This window comes from Asterias rubens, chromosome 12, assembly GCF_902459465.1.
Source record: "Asterias rubens chromosome 12, eAstRub1.3, whole genome shotgun sequence".
NCBI lineage: Eukaryota > Metazoa > Echinodermata > Asteroidea > Forcipulatida > Asteriidae > Asterias > Asterias rubens.
In genome coordinates this window covers 6,179,865-6,199,534 of record NC_047073.1, presented here as the reverse complement: position 1 = coordinate 6,199,534, position 19,670 = coordinate 6,179,865, and the positions used below count along the sequence as shown (strand labels likewise).

The window sequence follows — 19,670 nt, the reverse complement described above, 5'->3', positions numbered from 1 at the left end:
TGACTCATTCTTATGTTTCTCTTTTTTGTCTCACGCCCCCCCCCCCACCCCATTCACTTAAATACAAACGATTTTAATGTAACATAGAATTGCACGCTTGAGTTGTGTTAGACATTTCAGATGGTTAGAGTCCCCCACCGACCCCCTGACAGCCAGCTGAAACTATACCTCCAGAGAAATTTTCTTGCTTATTTGGTTTCCACAATCATAATAGTTGCCTAATATGAGTGTGTACTCAGTCCCTTATGATGCATAGAGTGTCAATTGTTGCCATTTGAGACAAAATAATGTCACAGATTCGCTCACAGTGGGTGTTTTCTTTTTTTTAACATGATTTGTAGCAAAAACTAAAATGTAATGTAACAATTACCGTCGTGTATATCCCAGGCCAACACTAACAAAATGTCCCTTTGTTGTGTGTGCATCTATGGGAGTGGGGGGGGGGGGACATTACAAACCTCGAGATGTTCAATTAAAAAACTTTAATTTCATGTTAGTATTATAAATCTGACCATCTATAGACAAAGAACATTTTTTGGCTCTAAGCCTATATCAAAGTACCCTGTTATCTGAAAAGCCTTTTTGGTGGAAAAACTCCTCAAAAATGTATGATAATTTAATCTTTCTAAATCCGAGTGCGTGAATAATAGTTTTCACTTCAATGACATAACTATTTTAATTATTTTGTGAAAGTTTTTATCTTTCATAATCATTTCTTAAAATTACCACCGGTTGAGGGCGGTATGTATGAAACACATAAAATATTTCACAACAAATCATTGCAAGGTAGGGAGGGATCTCACACATGGTCGTATCGTCTGATGACAGCTAACATTAAAAATGTTTCGAAAAGCGTTCCACACCAGGTCGAATATCGCCATTCGTGGGTCTGATCGGTAAGTATTAATGACACATTTTAAGAGACCGTATTTTGAAACGATTTACCACTATTCTACCTCCATGGTAGCACCATGGAGCAGTAGCACTGACCATAAATGGTAGAAGTCCATGCACTTATTATACTGTACTGACTGCCGTCCTACTACAGTCATTTGACCAGTTGGGGATCATTGACCGGTTCGGGATCACTTCAACTTTGCAAAAACCAAATAATTATATCACTTCTCATTATTACCAATTTCTGTTGATAAATGTGAAGATTAACACCCATTAAACCAACAAACCCAAAATAAGGTGCCAAACATCATCACTCCCATCAGCAAATAAATTATGGCCGTTTTCCTGAGGGTTGTTTTTGTTTAAAAATGTTGGTTGAAAAACACTGTTAAAACGTCTTACCTTTAGAATTGGAGTGCCGGGGCAAAAAATATTTATGTAAAATGATAAGAATGTGTAAAAAAAAAATCCTGTAAATACTGTGCAGTCATCTTGTTTTTTTGAAGAGACAAAGTTATCAAAATCTTCTTTGTGGGGGCAACTTACCCTTGACCAGTTCAGGATCACTCAACATCTCATTGCGTCAAATGGTGCCGCACTAACTTACTAAGTAAGGTAAAATCATACTACTGCAGTAGAAAGTTAGGCCTATTTAGTTGATTTTGAGAAACATTAGGCCTACTTCAACAAATTCTTGTAGATTTTTTGTTGTTGAGGAAATTAAACTTGGAGGGGTCAATAATGCTTTTTAGGTTCGCTTCACTTTTTCATTTGCCTTTGCTGTTGTTTTGTGGTTTTGTCGCTGGGTTTTTGCACTGCTATTGAAGACACTTGCATGACATTCACTAAAGAAAGGAAGTCCAAGTCCATGCCAAAACACCTCTGAAGTTTCGTGTCCTTGAGAGACAGTTTTATGAATGGGAGTATGGGTTTGCAATAAAGGGCACTCTACTGATTCAGAATAGATTCAACTGATCCTGAACTGGTCAAACAGGTGACGATACTTTTCTCAAAGCCTCTTCAAAAGAACTAATCTTTTTTTGTCAGTGAATACTTGGTGAGTTTTATGTCATGTTTAGGTAAACTGATAAACTTTTTTGTTTAAGATATCAAAGAGATTGCAACAAAAAACAATGTGAATTCAAAAAGTGATCCAGAACTGGTCAAACGACTGTACTCCTAGAACTATTTCCGTTTCGTCCGGCTATCGTCTCCCACAACAGGAGACGATAGCCGGACGAAACCGAAATAGTTCTAGGAGTACCGTCCTACCACACTGGGCTAATCTGATGATGAACAAAGTTTCTAAACTAATTCTAATTTTTTAGAAGAAGATCTGCGAACCCATGAATCACACCCCCCCCTAATTTGGTACATTCTTACAGGCAGGGACTCTTAAGAGTTCTAGGACCAAATAACACTTCAGCCTTTAGTCAGCCTTTAGTCAGCCTTTAGTCAGCCTTTAGTCAGCCTTTAGTCAGCCTTTAGTCAGCCTTTAGTCAGCCTTTAGTCAGCCTTTAGTCAGCCTTTGCAGCCTTCATCTTCAGCAGGAACCAGTCGTTGTCCCACGCCATCCCCCTTCTATGATCAATTCTCCCGTCCCTTTTACTAAGTGATAAAATAATAGTGACTATTGTCCACCCCTCCCCTGGTCCCGAATAAGTCCCAATATTCCCCGAAGACCAAGAGAAGTTTGACGACCGGCAGCCCGCCCTCTGACGTTGTGGAACTCAGTAGCCTGAAACATCACTGCTCAACATTAACGGTGCGGGCATGCCCGTTACATTCCCATACGGTGTCTTTCAACAATTCAGCAAAATCAGCCTAGTGGAAATTGCGATAACTCCAAACATGGGGCAAGGACAGAGCATGGATGACGCTAGTTGCGATAACAGAAGCCTCCTCCCAACGGAGAGAGGTGGGTTACATTATCGCAACTAGGAGGACGCATGGAACTACTTGGTACTGTCTTGATAAGTACTAAGAATCAAGGACATTTAACGATTACTCCTACATATGACCTAAATCCTCTGCAAGGAAGTGTAACAAGGAGGCCCTAGGGGGTGAAACTGTACCTTAAAGACGTGGTGATTTGGGGCATCTACATTTGTATGATGCACTGTTGGAGTTTGCTCATTGCCTAAATATTGCAGACAAGAGTCTGTAATGGTCAGTATTCATGAGGAGTATCAGAACCAACAACGGCGTAGAGGGATGGCATTACTGCATCAACCAGAAGGCAGGAAACCACGGCGGGCACTTCTACAAGTTACTCCAACTTCTTCTTTGGGAATTGTCGCTGGTGAAGGTCCAGATAAAGCTGGTGGAGGTCCCAACTGCGGCAATACCAAGGGCAGCTGTTTGCTATTGCAAGTTATCACATATCCAAAGAGGCCAAGTTGGATATAATGGACGCAGACGCGCTATACTTGTTCGTATTCCACGAGCACGTGTTTGATAACGTATCTTCAACCAAACTTTGCGTGCAGTTAGAACACACAAGGCGCTGGGTGTGATATGAGCCGTGCAATATTATACACATAATGAATGTTTATGAGTGCAATGGTGCGAATATGTTCATGAGTTGAAAGATGGAATGTTCTATTCAACGAGGCGGAGCCGAGTTGAATGGAACATTCCAGCTTTCAATGAATGAACATATTCGCACCATTGCACGAATGAAAAACATTCATTATTTGTTTTATTTAACATCCAAGTAGAACCTTGTAATTTTGATTGAAAGATACAACTTTCAAAACAAACAATTTCAACTGTAGAAGCCGAATGCTAGTAATTTTACTATGCCTTCTTGCAGAACACCTGCTGCGTTACCAAAGACACGCGCACGCAGTGATGTTTTTACTCAGCTTTTTCGTTCCATCCGAAAAGTACCATTGCACGCTGCCAGTGTGCAATGGTACTTTTCGGATGGAACGAAAAAGCACGGTGAGTGACTCAGCGTGCAATGGTACTGTTATTTGCTATCACGTGACGGACAATCCTCCAATCAAATGGCAAGGATCTGCTTGGGTGTTATATAAAGGTTTATATCACACTCTTGTTGCTATGGATCGACCAATCAGAATCAAGGATTTTAGCCAACTTAAAGATAAACTACTTACAAATGTCTATTTCATTTTTTGAATTATTTTTATCTTGTTTATTTTTGTCTTCCTAATGTGTAGGCGCAAGCTTCGCAGCACAATCTGTGAGCAGTTTCCAAGGTTGGACGCAGATCAAGTTGCCGAACTCACGCCCAACAAAGATGATATGACTGTCATGAAGATTATTACCCATGCAGATTGTATTGTGTATGTATACTGCTTGACGGGGACACCTGTGTTTTTCCAGATTGAGAAACAGCTTTATCCAACAGGTATGATTTCATTTAATTTCAAGAGAAGGGGTTCGCCCTGGTGTTCCCGGTTTGTTCAGCAGCATGCTCCGTGCGGCACCTTGTAAAACCCACTTGTGAAAAGACCTATATGGTGGTACAAGAAAAAGGTCTCATTCTTCAAAAACCTAGCTCCACATACCTTGCAGGAAAAATATTGAGCACTTTGTTTCGCCCCTATGGGTATGATAAAAAGGGTATTATTGTTATTATTATTATCTATTTCGGCTGTAAGCAAGGACTCTCAGAAAAGCAAACTTAATCACCATAATTAGCTAAGAACCCAATGGAGAGAGAGTTTCAGTATAAGATGTTGGAGGAAAACCACCAGAGAATTATTACAGGAAAAGCCCATTCAGTCAGGTAGGGACTGATGAAAACCCCTTCTCTTAACAAAAAGTGCACAGGGTTTGTATGTGCATTACAAACACAAAGGACCTACGACTTAAAGGCAGTGGAAACTATTGGTAATTACTCAAAATAATTATTAGCATAAAACCTTATTTGGTAACGAGAAATGGGGAGAGGTTGATAGTATAAAACACAGTGAGAAATGGCTCCCTCTGAAGTAACAATGTTTTTGAGACAGACGTAATTTTTTACGAATTTGATTTCGAGACCTCAGATTTTGAACTTGAGGTCTCGAAATCAAGCATCTGAAAGCACACAACTTCGTGTGACAAGGGTGTTTTTTTCTTTCATTATTATCTCGCAACTTCGACAACCGATTGAGCTCAAATTTTCACAGGTTTGTTACTTTATGCATATGTTGAGATACACCAAGTGAGAAGACTGGTCTTTGACAATTACCAATAGTGTCCACTGTCTTTAACGTCCCATCCGAAGGACAATGGAAAATGGTTAAGTGTCTTGCTTAAGGACACAATTGTCTCGACCGGGACTGGAACCCACACTCTGCTGATCAGCAACACCAGAGCTTGAGACCAGTGGCCTTATCCGCTCGTTCACGACACACCAGTGAAATGCACTTTGGTTTTGCTTGTCTAAAAATATCGAAATACACATTAAATCATACTCACTGAAGACCACCCATATAAAATCACACAATAATCATCACATGGTGAAGTGTCTTGCTTTAAGGCACTGGACATGTTTGTTAATTTCTCGAAACAATTGTTAACATAAAAACTTACTTGGTAACAAGCAATGGAGAGCTGTTGATAATATAAAACATTGTTAGAAATGGCTACCTCTTAGGTATCGTAGTTTTGAGAAAGAAGGTATTTCTCACTCAAATATTAAAAGGTCTCAGGCCTGAAATCTTTGACCTTTTAGGCATCTAAAAGCACACACATTTATTCTCTTGCAACTTTGATGACCGATTGAGTCAAAACGTTCACAGATTTGTTATTTTATGCATAAATGTTTGGATACACCAAGCGAGAATACTGGTCTTTGACGTTACCAAAGGTGTCTAGTGCCTTTAAGATTTTAAAGTGGTGTTGAGTACAGTGTGTATAAAATGCACAGAACCAAAGAAACTGTCACTAATAATGATGATGTGTTATTTTGATGTTGCAGTTTACACACTGTGGAAGCACCCAGATCTACTTCCCAGTCTATCAACATGGCCGCCAGTCCTGGACAAGATATCTGGAGGAGCAGGTCTGTCTAAACTGCTGGTTTTTGTTGTTTATCTTTTAGGTGGATGGGGAATGACTCCTGTTTTTCCCTATCTCTCACAAACCGTGATCTTTTACAACTCTTTCCTTGTCTTCCATAGCATTTAGTATTTTCGCACAACTGTGCGTCATTTAAATGTTTAAACTTTTCCTGACTGTTCACTCACAGGGTCAAAAAAACAAATCCAGAGCTGTTGGTAGTCTGTTTTGGTATACAAATATTGAGTGGCTCAGAGGGGAATGGGAGGAATATTATCGCAAGGTAAAATTTTGACTGTTCCATTTCACGAGACGAAGCCGAGTGAAACGGAACAAATTTTAGTGAGCGATAATATTCCTTCCATTCCACAAATTAAAGCCACTCAATATTTGTTTTATATAGTTGACATATAGATCCTTGTCATTTGATGTATTTTAAAAGTATAATATTATGAAGAATCACACAAAGTACTGACAACCAAAAATCATTTAGCACCGCGTAGCGGCAACAATGCACAAATCGGATCACAACCTTTTGCACAGGTTCTCCTTTGTTTTAGCAGCGGCGTGGCGGTGCTGTACTGCTCAAAAACATTGGGAACAAGGATGATCCTAACTGTTGAATTGGAAATGCTATTCCCCATGGGGGAATATGTCTTTTTGATCGCTGTTGCGGTTGGGAGTTATAGTGAATGTCACGTGAAGTAAGTTCCACCAATCAAATGACAAGGATCTGTATGTCAGTAATATAATAACTCATATAGGAAATCATCAAACAACTTTGAATGCGTTATTGTAATAAAGGGAAGGTATACATTTGGTAATTACTTATGTAAAATTAATGGCAATAAAATCTTACTCAGAAGTACGGTAGTTTTTTATAGTATAAAGTGTTTGAGAATCATTTCACTCAAAGTAACTCGGTTATGAAAAAAGATATCACATTTTTTATCCCCCAAAATGGATTTTCGAGAAACATTACTGTCAGATATGTCAGGTTCCTTGTCACATGACCAAGACCCTGCCGATTTTAAACGGCCATTTAGGACCTTGTGACCATTCTTTTATTCCAATATTCAAAACCAAAGGGGATGATATTGAATGGTCAGATGGCTTCGGCATTTTTTTAATCACATAAATTGTGTTTTCCTTCATCCCTTGAAATGTTGACAGACTTAATGCTACCAGGCGTTGTACCACAGAATGGAGGTTTACCACAACTCAGCAAAGGGCAGCTGTGTGCCGTTGCCCTTGTTGGAAATCAAGCCGCTGTTGCTATAGGCCGCGCCTCCATGGCAACCGTTGATATGGTAGCCAATGGAATGAAAGGGAGAGGTGTTCAGGTCATCCATTGTTTTAAAGATATGCTTTGGTGAGTACCTCTTATAAATCAGGGGGAAAAAAGTAAGTGGTTGATGGTAGCTCTAGAAAATCTCCACAAATAAATGGTTTTCTAGTTTGAGCACTAAAGGAAAGCCATGAAAAATCTCCCTTTTTTAAAAGGAAAATGCTTTGAAATGAAAGTTTTGTGACAAATAAAAAGGAACCTCATCATTAACATACAATATTAGTAGTTATATAACTGACATACAGATCCTTGTCATTTGATTGGTGGAACTTTGGTGGAATTTTTTGAGCAGTACAGCGACGTCGCGCCGCTGCTAAAACAAAGGAGCACCTGTGCAAAAGGTTGTGATCCAATTTGTGCATTGTTGCCGCTACGCGGCGCTATATGATTTTTGGCTGTCAGTAATAGTAATTTGTGTGGTTTTTCATAATGTTATACTTTTAAAATACATTAAATGACAAGGATCCATATGTCAGTTATTTGAAACAAATATTGAGTGGCTTTAATTCGTGGAATGGAAGGAATATTATCCCTCGGTAAAATTTGGACTGTTCCATTTCGCTCGGCTTTGCCTCGTGAAATGGAACAGTCCAAATTTTACCTTGCGATAATATTCCTCCCATTCCACTCTGAGCCACTCAATATTTGTATACTGTTTGTGACTGATGGAGTGAATAAAACCTATGGTACTTATTCATAAGATTTTCCAAAGCTTCTAAGGTTTATGCAAGTAAATAGTGTACAACCCTGTTGTGTTGAGCATAGTGGAGCGGCAGCGCTTGACCGGTAGGGGGTGCAGCATGACTCCCCTTCGGAGCGCTGCTGGTCGCTCGGTATATCTGCTTGCTAGAGAGGGCGTCCTCTGGTTTAGGCCTTCTGCTCTGTGTAAATGTCTTGACTTTCCAAGTGTAAAGCTTATAAAGCTCCACAACAAGGGACAGAAAAGCAAGTATTTGTACTATAGTGTTATTATAAAGCTGTGTGCACAACGCTAGATTACTTTGAAGTAGAGTCTTTGCCACCAATGCCTATGCGTAAGTTAATACAATACTTTTCAATTGGATTGATTTTGGTAACCAGACTGATTATAAAATCTTGTACTGACAAATCTATATAATGTGACCTTTTAATGGAGCTGAGTTTGTCCTTGTTGCGCTGATTGTATGATTTCCTCTGTGATGCAGGTCCATTGGAGATAAATCACCATTGCCTGAACTTCCTCTGCCTAACTTAGAAGTTGATACCCAAGACGGTAACTCCACCAACCCATCATCATCTCCTGAGCCGGGGAATCCTCTTCCTGATGCTGGTCAGGATGAGAAGGGACTTCATCTTGATGGACTGAGTCTTGAAGATGCTTCAGCCGGGATTGCAGGTGATGATGTCAGAGTTGGGGAGATGGAAGAAGGAGAAGAAGAAGATCCAATATCTGCATCAGGTAAGATGAGACGGCCATCTTGAAGATTTGATCCATTTGCAAGAAACTTTCCTGCCTTCGGTGTGTTGACTAACCAATGAAAACCAAGACACTGGACACCTTTGGTAATTGTCAAAGACTAGTATTCTCACTTGGTGTATCCCAACATATGCATTAAATATAAATAACAAACCTGCAAAAATTTTGGCTCAATTTGTCATTAAAGTTGCAAATGAATAATAAAGCGAACAAAAACACCATTGTTGCACAACTTTGTGTGCTTTCAGATGTATAATAAAAGGCTTCAGGCATGAAGTCTTTTATTATTTGGGTTAGAAATTTCCTCTGTCTCAAAAATTATGTTACTTCAGAGGGAGCTGTTTCTCACAATGATTTTGACTATGAACAGCTCGCCATGGCTTGTCACCAAGTAAGTTTTTATGCTAACAATTATTTTGGGTAATTACCAAAGGTGTCCAGTGCCTTTAACAAATGAAGACATAATAGTAGTTTTACAACATGTATTTTTACAATGGGTATAATTTGCTTTTCATCTTTCAAACAGTGTTGATTATCTTGTTGGTCCTCTGTAGATCGGATGGATAAGCTGTTATACCAATGCACTTTGCATTGTCTCAAATCGTCTGTCAAGTCCACTGATTTACCCCTCCTTACAAGCAACTTCTATAGGTCACATATTGTACCCTGCTGGTGAGTTTTAGCTTATTATTTATCATTTGTCTCAGTTTCATAGTAACCCTCCTATAAAGGCACATACATGTACTCTAAGATGCATGCCTGATACTTCAAAGAGGCAACAGCGGCGATTGCCCACAGTTTCCCCAGTCATTGCCCTGGTGCCCTTGAAATGCTCCGGTAAAAAATTACAATTTTCTCATGTGCCTTTTACAAAGGAAAAAATGCCTTGGTTCCCTTGCCCTTTCCAAAACCAAGCATGTACAGGCCTTATCTCGAAGATGCTTCATAATATGCTGTGCAAACAGTGGTGAGGAGATAACCCGTGACACATGTTCCCGATGTTTTAATTATTAATTATCGATCAGTGCCACAGATTGACACTGTAGAAGTTTACCAATAAACTACTCTTGTATTAACCGTTTAGATACCATAGTGGCCACAATAGGTGGCTTGCACATAAGTGCCCATAACGGCCGCAAACAGCCTCAAAGCTCAAAGCTAAAATGGAAAAGAGATTGAGCCCCAAATTTGCGACCCCAAACTTGACCTTGTTGTTGTAAATATGCTAGATCAGATACTTGAACACTGAGGGCGCACTTGTGTTCCTTACATATCAGGAAATCATGCTCTTTGATTATTTCTTTGAGATACTGTTCCCAGCAGCTCCTACAAATCTACATCACCAGGGGCCAATTTCATAGAGCTGCTTAACAATCTTCTGCTGAAAAGAAATGAGCAGGATACCAGTCATTTTTTTTTATATGTAACATGGTATTTTGGCTGGTAACCCTGTTCTGGTAAGCATAATGTTGTTGTACTTATGCTACTTTTTGTGCTTAAGCATCTCTTTGAGATTGGGCCCTGATGTTAACAAACAGATGGAAATGTCAGCATTGCAACATACCCTCCTAAAGTATGGGTCCCAGTTTGAGATGTTTTTGTCAGAAATGACTCTCACCCCCTGATTGAAGCTATTTTTTCTTTTACCAAGTCCAGAGGACCAGACGCTGGACATGAAGAAGACAAGCTTCAAGAAGCTGTCTAAGTTCCTTCAAATGCTGCAAGGTCAAGGGTTACTCAAGGTCAAAGAGGAGAAGAAAGGAATTGACTTCATCGTGTCTGTGGACAAAGACCATCCAGAGTAACATATTTACTTCATTGTTTCTTGAGACCGAGTTAACATGAATAAGGGATTCTGTATAAGTTGCTCTGTTTGTAACTGCACATTTTAGACACAGAGATGTTTACACACATGTGTGGCATTTCGTTGCTGAGCGGATAAGAGCACCGGACTCAAGCTCTGGTGTTTCTGTTCAGAAGAGTGTGGGTTCGAGTTGCAGTCGTGACACTTGTGTCCTTAAAGGCAGTGGACACTATTGGTAAATACTCAAAATAATTATTGGCATAAAACTTGCTTGGTAATGGGGAGAGGTTGATATAGTAAAACGTTGTGAGAAACGGCTTCCTCTGAAGTGACGTAGTTTTCGAGAAAGAAATAATTTTCCATGAATTTGATTTTGAGACCTCAGATATAGAATTTGAGGTCTCGAAATCAAGCATCTGAAAGCACAGAACTTTGTGTGACATTTATGCATATTATTTTATGCATATGTTGAGATACACGAAGTGAAAAGACTGGTCTTTGACAATTACCAATAGTGTCCAGTGTCTTTAAGCAAGACAATATTGCTGCATTCTTCGGATGGGACGCAAAAAATGTGGTTTTCACAAGGCACATCTGTCCTTGTTTGTCATAGTGAAGCAGGTAATGGTTGGGAAGTTTTAAACTTCTTCAATCATCCACAAAATTAAGTTTTTAACTTCTTCAATCATCCACAAAATTACACTAATTATCTGCCGGCTGAATAACAACTTCAAACGAATATGTAGAATTGTTATGAAATACAAACAAATCATCTTGTCATGTTTTAAACAAAAATCTTTTGTAGCCTGCGCTCATTCATTGTGCCAACATCAACCAGTGAAACACAGGACCCTAGGGACAGTAAGAATCAACCTGCTGCGTCTGGTGGTGGTTCATTCGAGGTCAAACTTCTATGTGGTGTCTCTGGTGATATGCTGCCAGTACTACGCTCATCGGGGTACAGGTAAGATTTATTTATTGATTTATTGATTTTAAATCTTTAGACATCACAATTATTACAAACTGGTTAGGGGCTGTCAAGGTTATACAAAAGTATAAAAACTGTCATCTTAAGATGTGTACAACCAGACCCCTGCCACTGATAAGAAAATAATTATATAATTGTAAAAAGGAGATTGCACTCAAACGCTATTAAAATCACACAACAGGTCTGACATGGAGTCCTTATATTGATAGAATGTCATGCTTTTCCTAGATCTACCTTTTTTAATGAGCTGACTAGTAAATGAAGAATAGCTGCACCACGGTGAAAGACAGGCGCGCTAGAGTCGGCTGAACCAAATGGATTAGTTAGGAGCGACTCTAGGTCAACCCAAATAAATTTTAGTTTAATGCCATTGGACACTTTCGATAAACAGTATTGTTCAAAGGCCCACACTTGTGTATCACAACTTATATATAAAATAAAAAACCTGTGAAAATTTAGGCTCAATCGGTCATCGGAGTCGGGAGAAAATAACGGGAAAACCCACCCTTGTTTCCGCATATTTCGCCATGTCATGACATGTGTTTAAAATTAATCCGTAATTCTCGCTAGCTATCGATAATTGATAACTGTTTTCTCAAAAAGTAAAGCATTTCATGGAATAATATTTCAAGAGAAGTCTTTCACCATTATCTTCTGTAAACCCTGTAAGTTATTTGTAAATGTGTGAACTTTTATTTTTATTTCTGTTCCGAAAGTGTATAATGGCTTTAAGACAGGCGAACTAATATTAACCTAAGCAACTGCAACAGTTGATCTTTCGACTTCTAAACGGTTTTCAGACGACAAACTTGTTACGTACCGTATTCAGAATTAGGTTCGGCGCAAATCTTGAGCACCAGTCTGAAGTGGATGTTATTAACCTCCAGTATTTATTTTCATTCAGTACACAAAGTCACAATGGGCCTTTTCTAAACCTAGGCACAGGCTTAGGCTCCAACATGGGCTCCATCATCAGTGTGCAGTGTGCATTATAGATGATCTCCACCATCAAATTGCATCTGGAGCCTGAGCCGAGGTTTGGACAATGCCCGAGGCTTCAGATTCGGAATTGTTTCACAATAAAATTGTTTCACAGGACAGTTCTTTTTAAAACTCAGAAGTCTCTCGAAGTCCAAAAATCTACACTAGTGGTAGTAGAATATAAAGAAAGACAAGTTCTCAAAAGAACAAAATCTACCTAGCAAGTAGATGCACACATGGTGTCACCGCAAACCAAATATTTAATATGGAAAGGTTTGCGGTAACACCATGTAATGACTATCTCTATTGAGTTGGGGTGGTTCTGAAAAGAATCGTTGGTTTCAACTCGACCTTTCAATCAGTATGCTGATCGAACTGATCGAAACGCCGAGTTGATACCAACGGTTCTTTTCAGAACCACCCCAACTCAATAGAGATAGTCATTACATGGTGTTACCGCAAACCTTTCTATATCGTTTTTCCACCATGCAAAGTTTCAAATCCTACAAATATATAATGTTTTACAATACCATTTCATCATTTCAGCAAAGGTGATTGGATGACCCATGAAACCTTGAGAGATGCTGTGACTAACTACATCAGACTCAATGACCTTGTTGATAAAGCTGATGCCAAGTAAGTAATGTTTGAAGCTTTTCATGGTCTCGAGAATAATAACTAGAGATGCAACTTTTCCGATTTAAATCGGAAAACCGACTTTTCTTATTTTTTACCCCCAAACCATGGAGAAACTAACACAATCCCATCTGGTATCGCGCGCGAATCACAACGCATGCACCCGGTCCTACAAATTGCCGTCAACTCGCCATCTACTCGCTTGTGTCAGTCAATTCGCCGTCAACTCTCAACCACACAGATATGGCAGGCATGGATAAGTTTTAGTCTTGACCCAAGACGGCACCGATCAATTTACACGTAGCACAGTACATAAAACACCATGCAGTACCGATCATTGACGAATTAGGTCAAGACTATTCCAAATGCAGAAAAGGGCCCCTCTGTTGTCGTGTTTTACAAGCCTGTGAAATGCAAGATGGCGGCCGACTGCAGCTCTGCTCTGCTGATGAGAGATAATTTTTTTCACAAGAAAAAAAACCTAAATTTGTACACCGAAATGTTACCTAAAACTTATGAAACTTCTCCTTAAGCTAATACACTACAGTTTTATGCCTCTTTTGTGGATTTTAAAAACAAATTGGAGGTGTTGACAGCGAGATGACGGCACCTAGCGAGTTGACTAGTTAACGGCAAGGAAGTATTTAGGTAGGACCCTATCAGCCTACATAATATCTGTACATGTATTTCTACATCCGCGCTATTTACAAGTGTCATTGCTGACCGAACATTTTTTATTGCAAAATAAGTTTTTTATACAACCGATCTTCAAATCATAAACCCATGAAAATGGCTGTTGACGAAAAAAAAGGGTTATTAAGGGCAGAATTAAAAAAAAAAATTTAGCGGGTAAGATCGTCCAAAAAAAACCCCCCCCCAAAAAACTTTTTTTTATTTTTTTTTATTTTTTTTATGTTTTGAATTTTGTTTGCATTAATGTTACAATTGGGCTGTTGAAACTTTTTTTGTGCGACCCAAAGTCTGTTTGACCCCCAAACTAGTAAAATATACAGATTCCGTATATTCAGTCCAGGTTTGTCCCTATTTCTGGCTGCGAGGTTGGGGTGTCCAAAACGTCACCACAAAAATTGTCAGATTTTTTTTTCAACACCTGGTTGCATCTCTGTAACTACAATTCAAGTAATATGCTTGTCCATCCCTGCAAGATTTTAAACGGCTGTTTAAGAACGAGTCACTACTCTTTTATTCCCATTCATAAATGCCCCTTTGTAGCAAACATATTTGTTTCAAAAACCTTCTAAACAATCTGTTTGGTGTGTGTTGGGTTTTGTGTGTTCGTGTTTAAAAACAGATTACGCACTGTTTCTATAAAAGCTATGATTAATTGCATTCCGCGTAATAAAATTGGCGTACATGAGCTTGCGGGCCCAACACGCGGAAAGCCAGCAGGTCTTAAACAGCTCCGGCTGGTCTTTATTAACTGTTTAAACACCCCCACATGATGCGCTCTCCACCAATAGGAATAGCGAAACTGTCAGGGGTATTTAAGAATATTTATGAGCAAACAATGGATAATGATAAGAAAGGTCTTGGGCATGCAAAAGTAGAACCAAAATTTTAAAGTATATCAAAGTTGTTTACAAAGCTTTTTTCCTATTAAACGAGACATTTGACCGAGCATTTGACTTTCTGCTTCATTTACAGGTTTGTCTATTTAGACGGCACATTGCACGATGCTCTCATCAACCGATCTGAAGGCTATGTGGACAAGCTAAGATGGGATCAGTTATTTAGCAGGTCAGTCAGTAATCTCAACATCTCAAAATCCTCTATTAATGTAGGTCCTACAGCTTGTGGTAGCATTTCTGAGATATCACCAAATATCTGGAGCAGTTGTGTCAACGCAGGAATACACAATTGAAATACACAATATGCGAATGAAACCTTTCTCAGAGTGACATTTTTTAGAATCCCTTCCTCTGAAACCACATTCCTTAGAAGGAACTCAGTTTCAAAATGTTATTTATTACCAACAGCTGCAGTGCTTCTCACCAAGTCATTTTTATGGTCAGTAATTATTGGAGAAATTACCAAAGTTATACCCTGCCTTTAAGTGGCAGCCCAAGCACCTGTACCAACACTACAACCTAATTCATTGCTTTGTGATTTTCTTCTTCCCTTTTTGTACCAGTTAATATTGTTTTTAAATTATTATTATTATTGGTTTATAGAGGACCAGATTTAGACTTTTGAGTCACACAAATTGCAAAAGTTTGTTTATTGTTGATTCTTGTTTATTGGGTGGTTATTTACAACATATCCAAAATCGGACAAGAGTTTCAAGCCAGAAGTGACCTAATTTGCATATTTAGATTAGGTGGTAATTAGCAATCTTTAAGGTCAATTATCTCTAAAACTATTCATTTCATGGACAAGGTTTATATTAGAGGTGAATGTTTGCTACCAGAGAAAAAGGACAACAATCCAGCTCTGGTCAATTGTTAAAATACATGAAGTTGACACCTTGACCTTTGACCTAGCTGGTAAGAGAGGTCATTTCAGTGAATTTTGTTTCATTGAATGTCATTGATAGAGGTCAATTGGTACAGGGGAATCATTCAACCCGAAGAACTCATTCATGGTATTTATTACACTTTCATGATATGCCATGTAAATGCATTTGAGTGGGGAAACCAATTAAACGCATGTTTTACCCCGTGACCTTTGACCTAGTTATTTGGAAAGGGTCAATCGAGTATACAAATGTGTTTTTTAGATACTCAAGGTCAGGTTTCTATTCACCTCTAACACAAACCTTGTCCATAAAATGAACTGTTTTAGAGATAATTGACCTTAAAGATTGCTAATTACCACCTAATTTAAATATGCAAATTAGGTCACTTTTGGCTTGAAATTCTCGTCCGATTTTGGATATGTCATCAACAACCACCCAATAAACAAGAATCAACATTCAACAATAAAACAAACTTTTGCAATTTGTGTGACTCGACATGAACAAAATGTCTAAATCTGGTCCTCTATTATGACATTCAATCGTCGCAGCTAAAGGCCGAGTTGTGTTTAAAATGCAGAGTTTTATAAAAAATAAATTTGTTAAAAGTTACGGATTAATTTACTTTTGTCTTGTTTCTGTCCAAGGTGTAATGGGAAAATGACATCTGGCTATGAGGTCTTAGTTGGAGGTCAAAGGTCATCAAATCCAAAAAGTGTAAGAAAGGGAAAATTGCAGCCAATCCAGCTCAAGATTGAGAAAAAATCTGGCAATAAGAATGTAAGTTTGCCCTTTTTCTAACATATAATTTATAGAATTTATATTGCGCTGTCTCCAGGACCAGCCTGTTCAAGGGCGTATAACAAAGTTGAAAGAAAAAAACACCCTTGTCGCTCCATGCGTCACACAATGTTTTGTGCGTCAGATGCTTGATTTCGAGACCTCAAATTCTAAATCAAATTCGTGGAAAATTACTTCTTTCTCAAAAACTACGTTACTTCAGAGGGAGCTGTTTCTCACAATGTTTTATACTATCAACCTCTCCCCATTACTCGTAATCAAGAAAGGTTTTATGATAATAATTGTTTTGAGTAGTTACCAATAGTGCCCACCGCTTTAAGAAAAGTATAACAATGTAGCACCAAAAGAAAAGATATATATTAATTTTTTTCCATTTCATCTTATTGATTTCTTTGTTATAGTCATTGTCAATAATGCTTAGGAATAGGCCCCCGTCAGGTTAAAAATATTGTCAAAATGTCACAAAGAACTATGGTTTCACAAAGAACTATGATTGGTCTTATCTGCAAATCAATCGTAGTTGCTTAGTAAAGTGTGATGTCACAATTCAAATCACTATGGTGATTGGTGATACTGACAACTCATGTTACGGTGAATTCATGAATTCGAGCCCGGATATACATGACTAGACCATCATATTCAATCAACACATTCTTCAAAATATTTTTGGTATGTCATGGTTGAGGGGTCAAGCACACAGCACTCAGCTCTAGTGTTTCTGATCAGCGGAGTGTGGGTTCGAGCCTCAGTCATTAAACTTGTGTCCTTTTATCACACTAATCTTTTAGTTCTCTAAAAACTTTTGTAGATCAAGTTTTTTGCCATGACATGAATCCCTACTCACTGTTAGTGAATATGTAAACATAATTCCTGTAGAAGTTTCAGCTTCATTAGTCCTCAATTTTTGAGAAAAAAAGCAAAATCACAGAGCAATGATTTCAGGAGAGTCGCGTTATTCCTTTGTACATACTTAAATAGTTTTCATCTCCTGAGCCGAAAAATAGTTTTGTGAAATTTTTTAATACTTATTTCTCAAAAACTACAGTGCCACTGCAAGTAGTATTTTAAGGGAATCTTTTTACCATCATTATCTTAAAACTTCCTAGTTTAATGTAAATCTGTGGAATTTGTGTTTGTGTCGGGCTAAAAGTACCCAAAGCCTTTGAGGCTGGCAAGCAGTGTGCACCAGATTATTCTTCATTAATTTGAAAAATGATCAGGTAAAAACAATTCTCTCATTCTGTGTTTGTGTGTGTGCAGGTTACAGTCATACAAAACCTGGAGTTTTATGGCATAGAGCCCAAGGAGTTTGCACACCGACTTCAAGTAGGTGTGGCAGCCAGTAGCTCCATCAGTCAGATGCCAGGTCAAGGGTCAGGGTCGCAGGTCATCATACAAGGGAAACAGATTCGGTTCATTGAGACGCTACTAACAGGTCAGTAAAAGTCTTTCTTTGTTTTCTCCTTGTTTTTCTTTCGGTTTTATGCAAAGCTTTGTTCTAAGGGGCAATTAATCTACTCAAAAATAAAAGAGTAAAAAGGGGAAAAATTGGAAAGTAATGGAAATGCGTTTTCTATAAAATGATCTTCAATTAATAAGAAATACACAGAGACAAGCAATAATATTAACTTTGTGTGTTGAGTTTCTTTAAGCCTAAATTAAGTGTCTATACAGTGGTGTTAACATCATGCTCTGATGTATTTAAAGATTTAATAAAGAGGAAAAAATAAGTCCCTGTGTTGCACACTTGATTTAAGCTCTGGCTCTGACACTTAACCGCTATTGCTTTTTCCATTTGCTGGGACTTAAAGTTGTAGGTCCTGTGTGTTGTAAAAGAACCCAGTAAACACTAACATGACTTATCACTATTTGAAGGGGTTTGCTTCTGTGTTTCTGACAGTAGCTGCTGAATGTGCCGTAGCACCTTGTGAACCCTTAAGAAGTGCTACAAATAGTCTCATAATTAAAAACAATACTGCTTCGAGGTGCATGAAGATAAAGCACTGTATAAAATCTAGTTATTATTTATTGTTATTAATTCCCCCCTTATGTGCATACAGATCATTACAAGATCCCAAAGAAACACATCCAAGGTTTAGAGCTTGCCGCCAAAACAGGAAAAAAGAAAAGGTGACATAGCAACCATACCAGCGAGTCAGCGATGGTGAATGGACGAGTCATTGTGCTATAGAAAGACAGTGGTGTTCTTGTTGTTAAGGAACTCTTATGGCAAAAAACTAAACCCTTTGATCAGGGTTCCCGATGTAAAGGGCTTTAATATATCTTGTGCTATGCAAAGAGAGTGGTGAAATGTGTGTTTCAATCCTGGGCATTCAGCAATAAAATGGTCTTAGCCAGTGGTCTCAGACCAGGCAGTTATAGCCAGCTATCACCTTTGACAGTCTAAGCTTAGTCAGTCAATCAAGGCACTGGGATGGACACTATTGGTAATTACGCAAAATAATTGTTAGCATAAAAACTTACTTGCATGGTAACGAGCAATGGAGAGCTGTGGATGGAGTATAAAACATTGTGAGAAGCGGCTCCCTCTGAACATAGAGCAAGGAACTGAAGTACTGTTGGCTTTGAGAAAGAAGTAATTTCTCACTGAAATATTTGAGTTGAATTGGAGACCTCAACCATCCTCAACTGAGGTTTCGAATTGAAGCATCTGAAACCACACTTGTGCAACAAGGGTGTTTTTTCTTCCATTGTTCTCTCGCAACTTCAATGATCAATTGAGTTCAAAATTATTTGATACATATGTTTGGATACACCAAGCGAGAATACTGGTCATTGAAAATAACCAAAGGTGTCCAGTGCCTTTAAGCCTCGTGCAATAAGCCGGTCTTAGCCTAGTCAGTGAGGAGTAGTGAAATACCTGTCCGAACAACCATTACTAAGCTTGTTTAGTTACGATGGCCGCCATTATCCTTAGCACACTGGGACAGTGACAATGACTTTGAAAGGTAAACAGAAATCAAACATGAAGCGACCAGCCTGCAGTCTAACAGAGAAGTTGGTGCTTCGTTTTTTACAGGGCAAGGGTACCAAGGCATTTTCTCCTTGGTAAAAAGGGCATCCTATGAGGAAATTGTAAATTTCTACTCGAGCATGTCAAGGGCACCAACGCAATGACCAGGGGACATGGAGGTAATCGCGTTCGTTGGCTCTGTGACGTATCAGGCTTGATCTTGCCTGGTCAAAATGCCCAAGAATGTTTAAAATGTACAAGGTCCCAGTCCCACTTTTGTAAACAAAAAGTCACTT

General features: G+C 38.7%; 1 protein-coding gene across 1 annotated transcript; it reads left to right on the top strand.

Moving 5' to 3' along the window:
* The first annotated feature begins 805 nt into the window (after positions 1–805).
* On the top strand, positions 806–18,909 carry LOC117297596 (eukaryotic translation initiation factor 2D-like). The gene is made up of 13 exons (XM_033780709.1): positions 806–896; positions 4,083–4,273; positions 5,834–5,917; positions 7,087–7,285; positions 8,446–8,699; positions 9,272–9,389; positions 10,369–10,518; positions 11,327–11,485; positions 13,037–13,126; positions 14,792–14,884; positions 16,247–16,379; positions 17,661–17,835; positions 18,461–18,909. The coding sequence occupies exons 1-13, from the start codon at positions 841–843 to the stop codon at positions 18,532–18,534; spliced, it is 1,776 nt and encodes a 591-aa protein (XP_033636600.1). The 5' UTR covers positions 806–840; the 3' UTR covers positions 18,535–18,909.
* The last annotated feature ends 761 nt before the right edge of the window (positions 18,910–19,670 follow it).

Bases quoted from the DNA above. Each gene is read 5' to 3' on its own strand.
- LOC117297596 (XM_033780709.1), top strand. From the start codon at position 841: ATGTTTCGAAAAGCGTTCCACACCAGGTCGAATATCGCCATTCGTGGG. The intron at 897-4,082 runs GTAAGTATTAAT...CCTAATGTGTAG, and splicing joins GCCATTCGTGGGTCTGATCG to GCGCAAGCTTCGCAGCACAA. The intron at 11,486-13,036 runs GTAAGATTTATT...TCATCATTTCAG, and splicing joins CTACGCTCATCGGGGTACAG to CAAAGGTGATTGGATGACCC.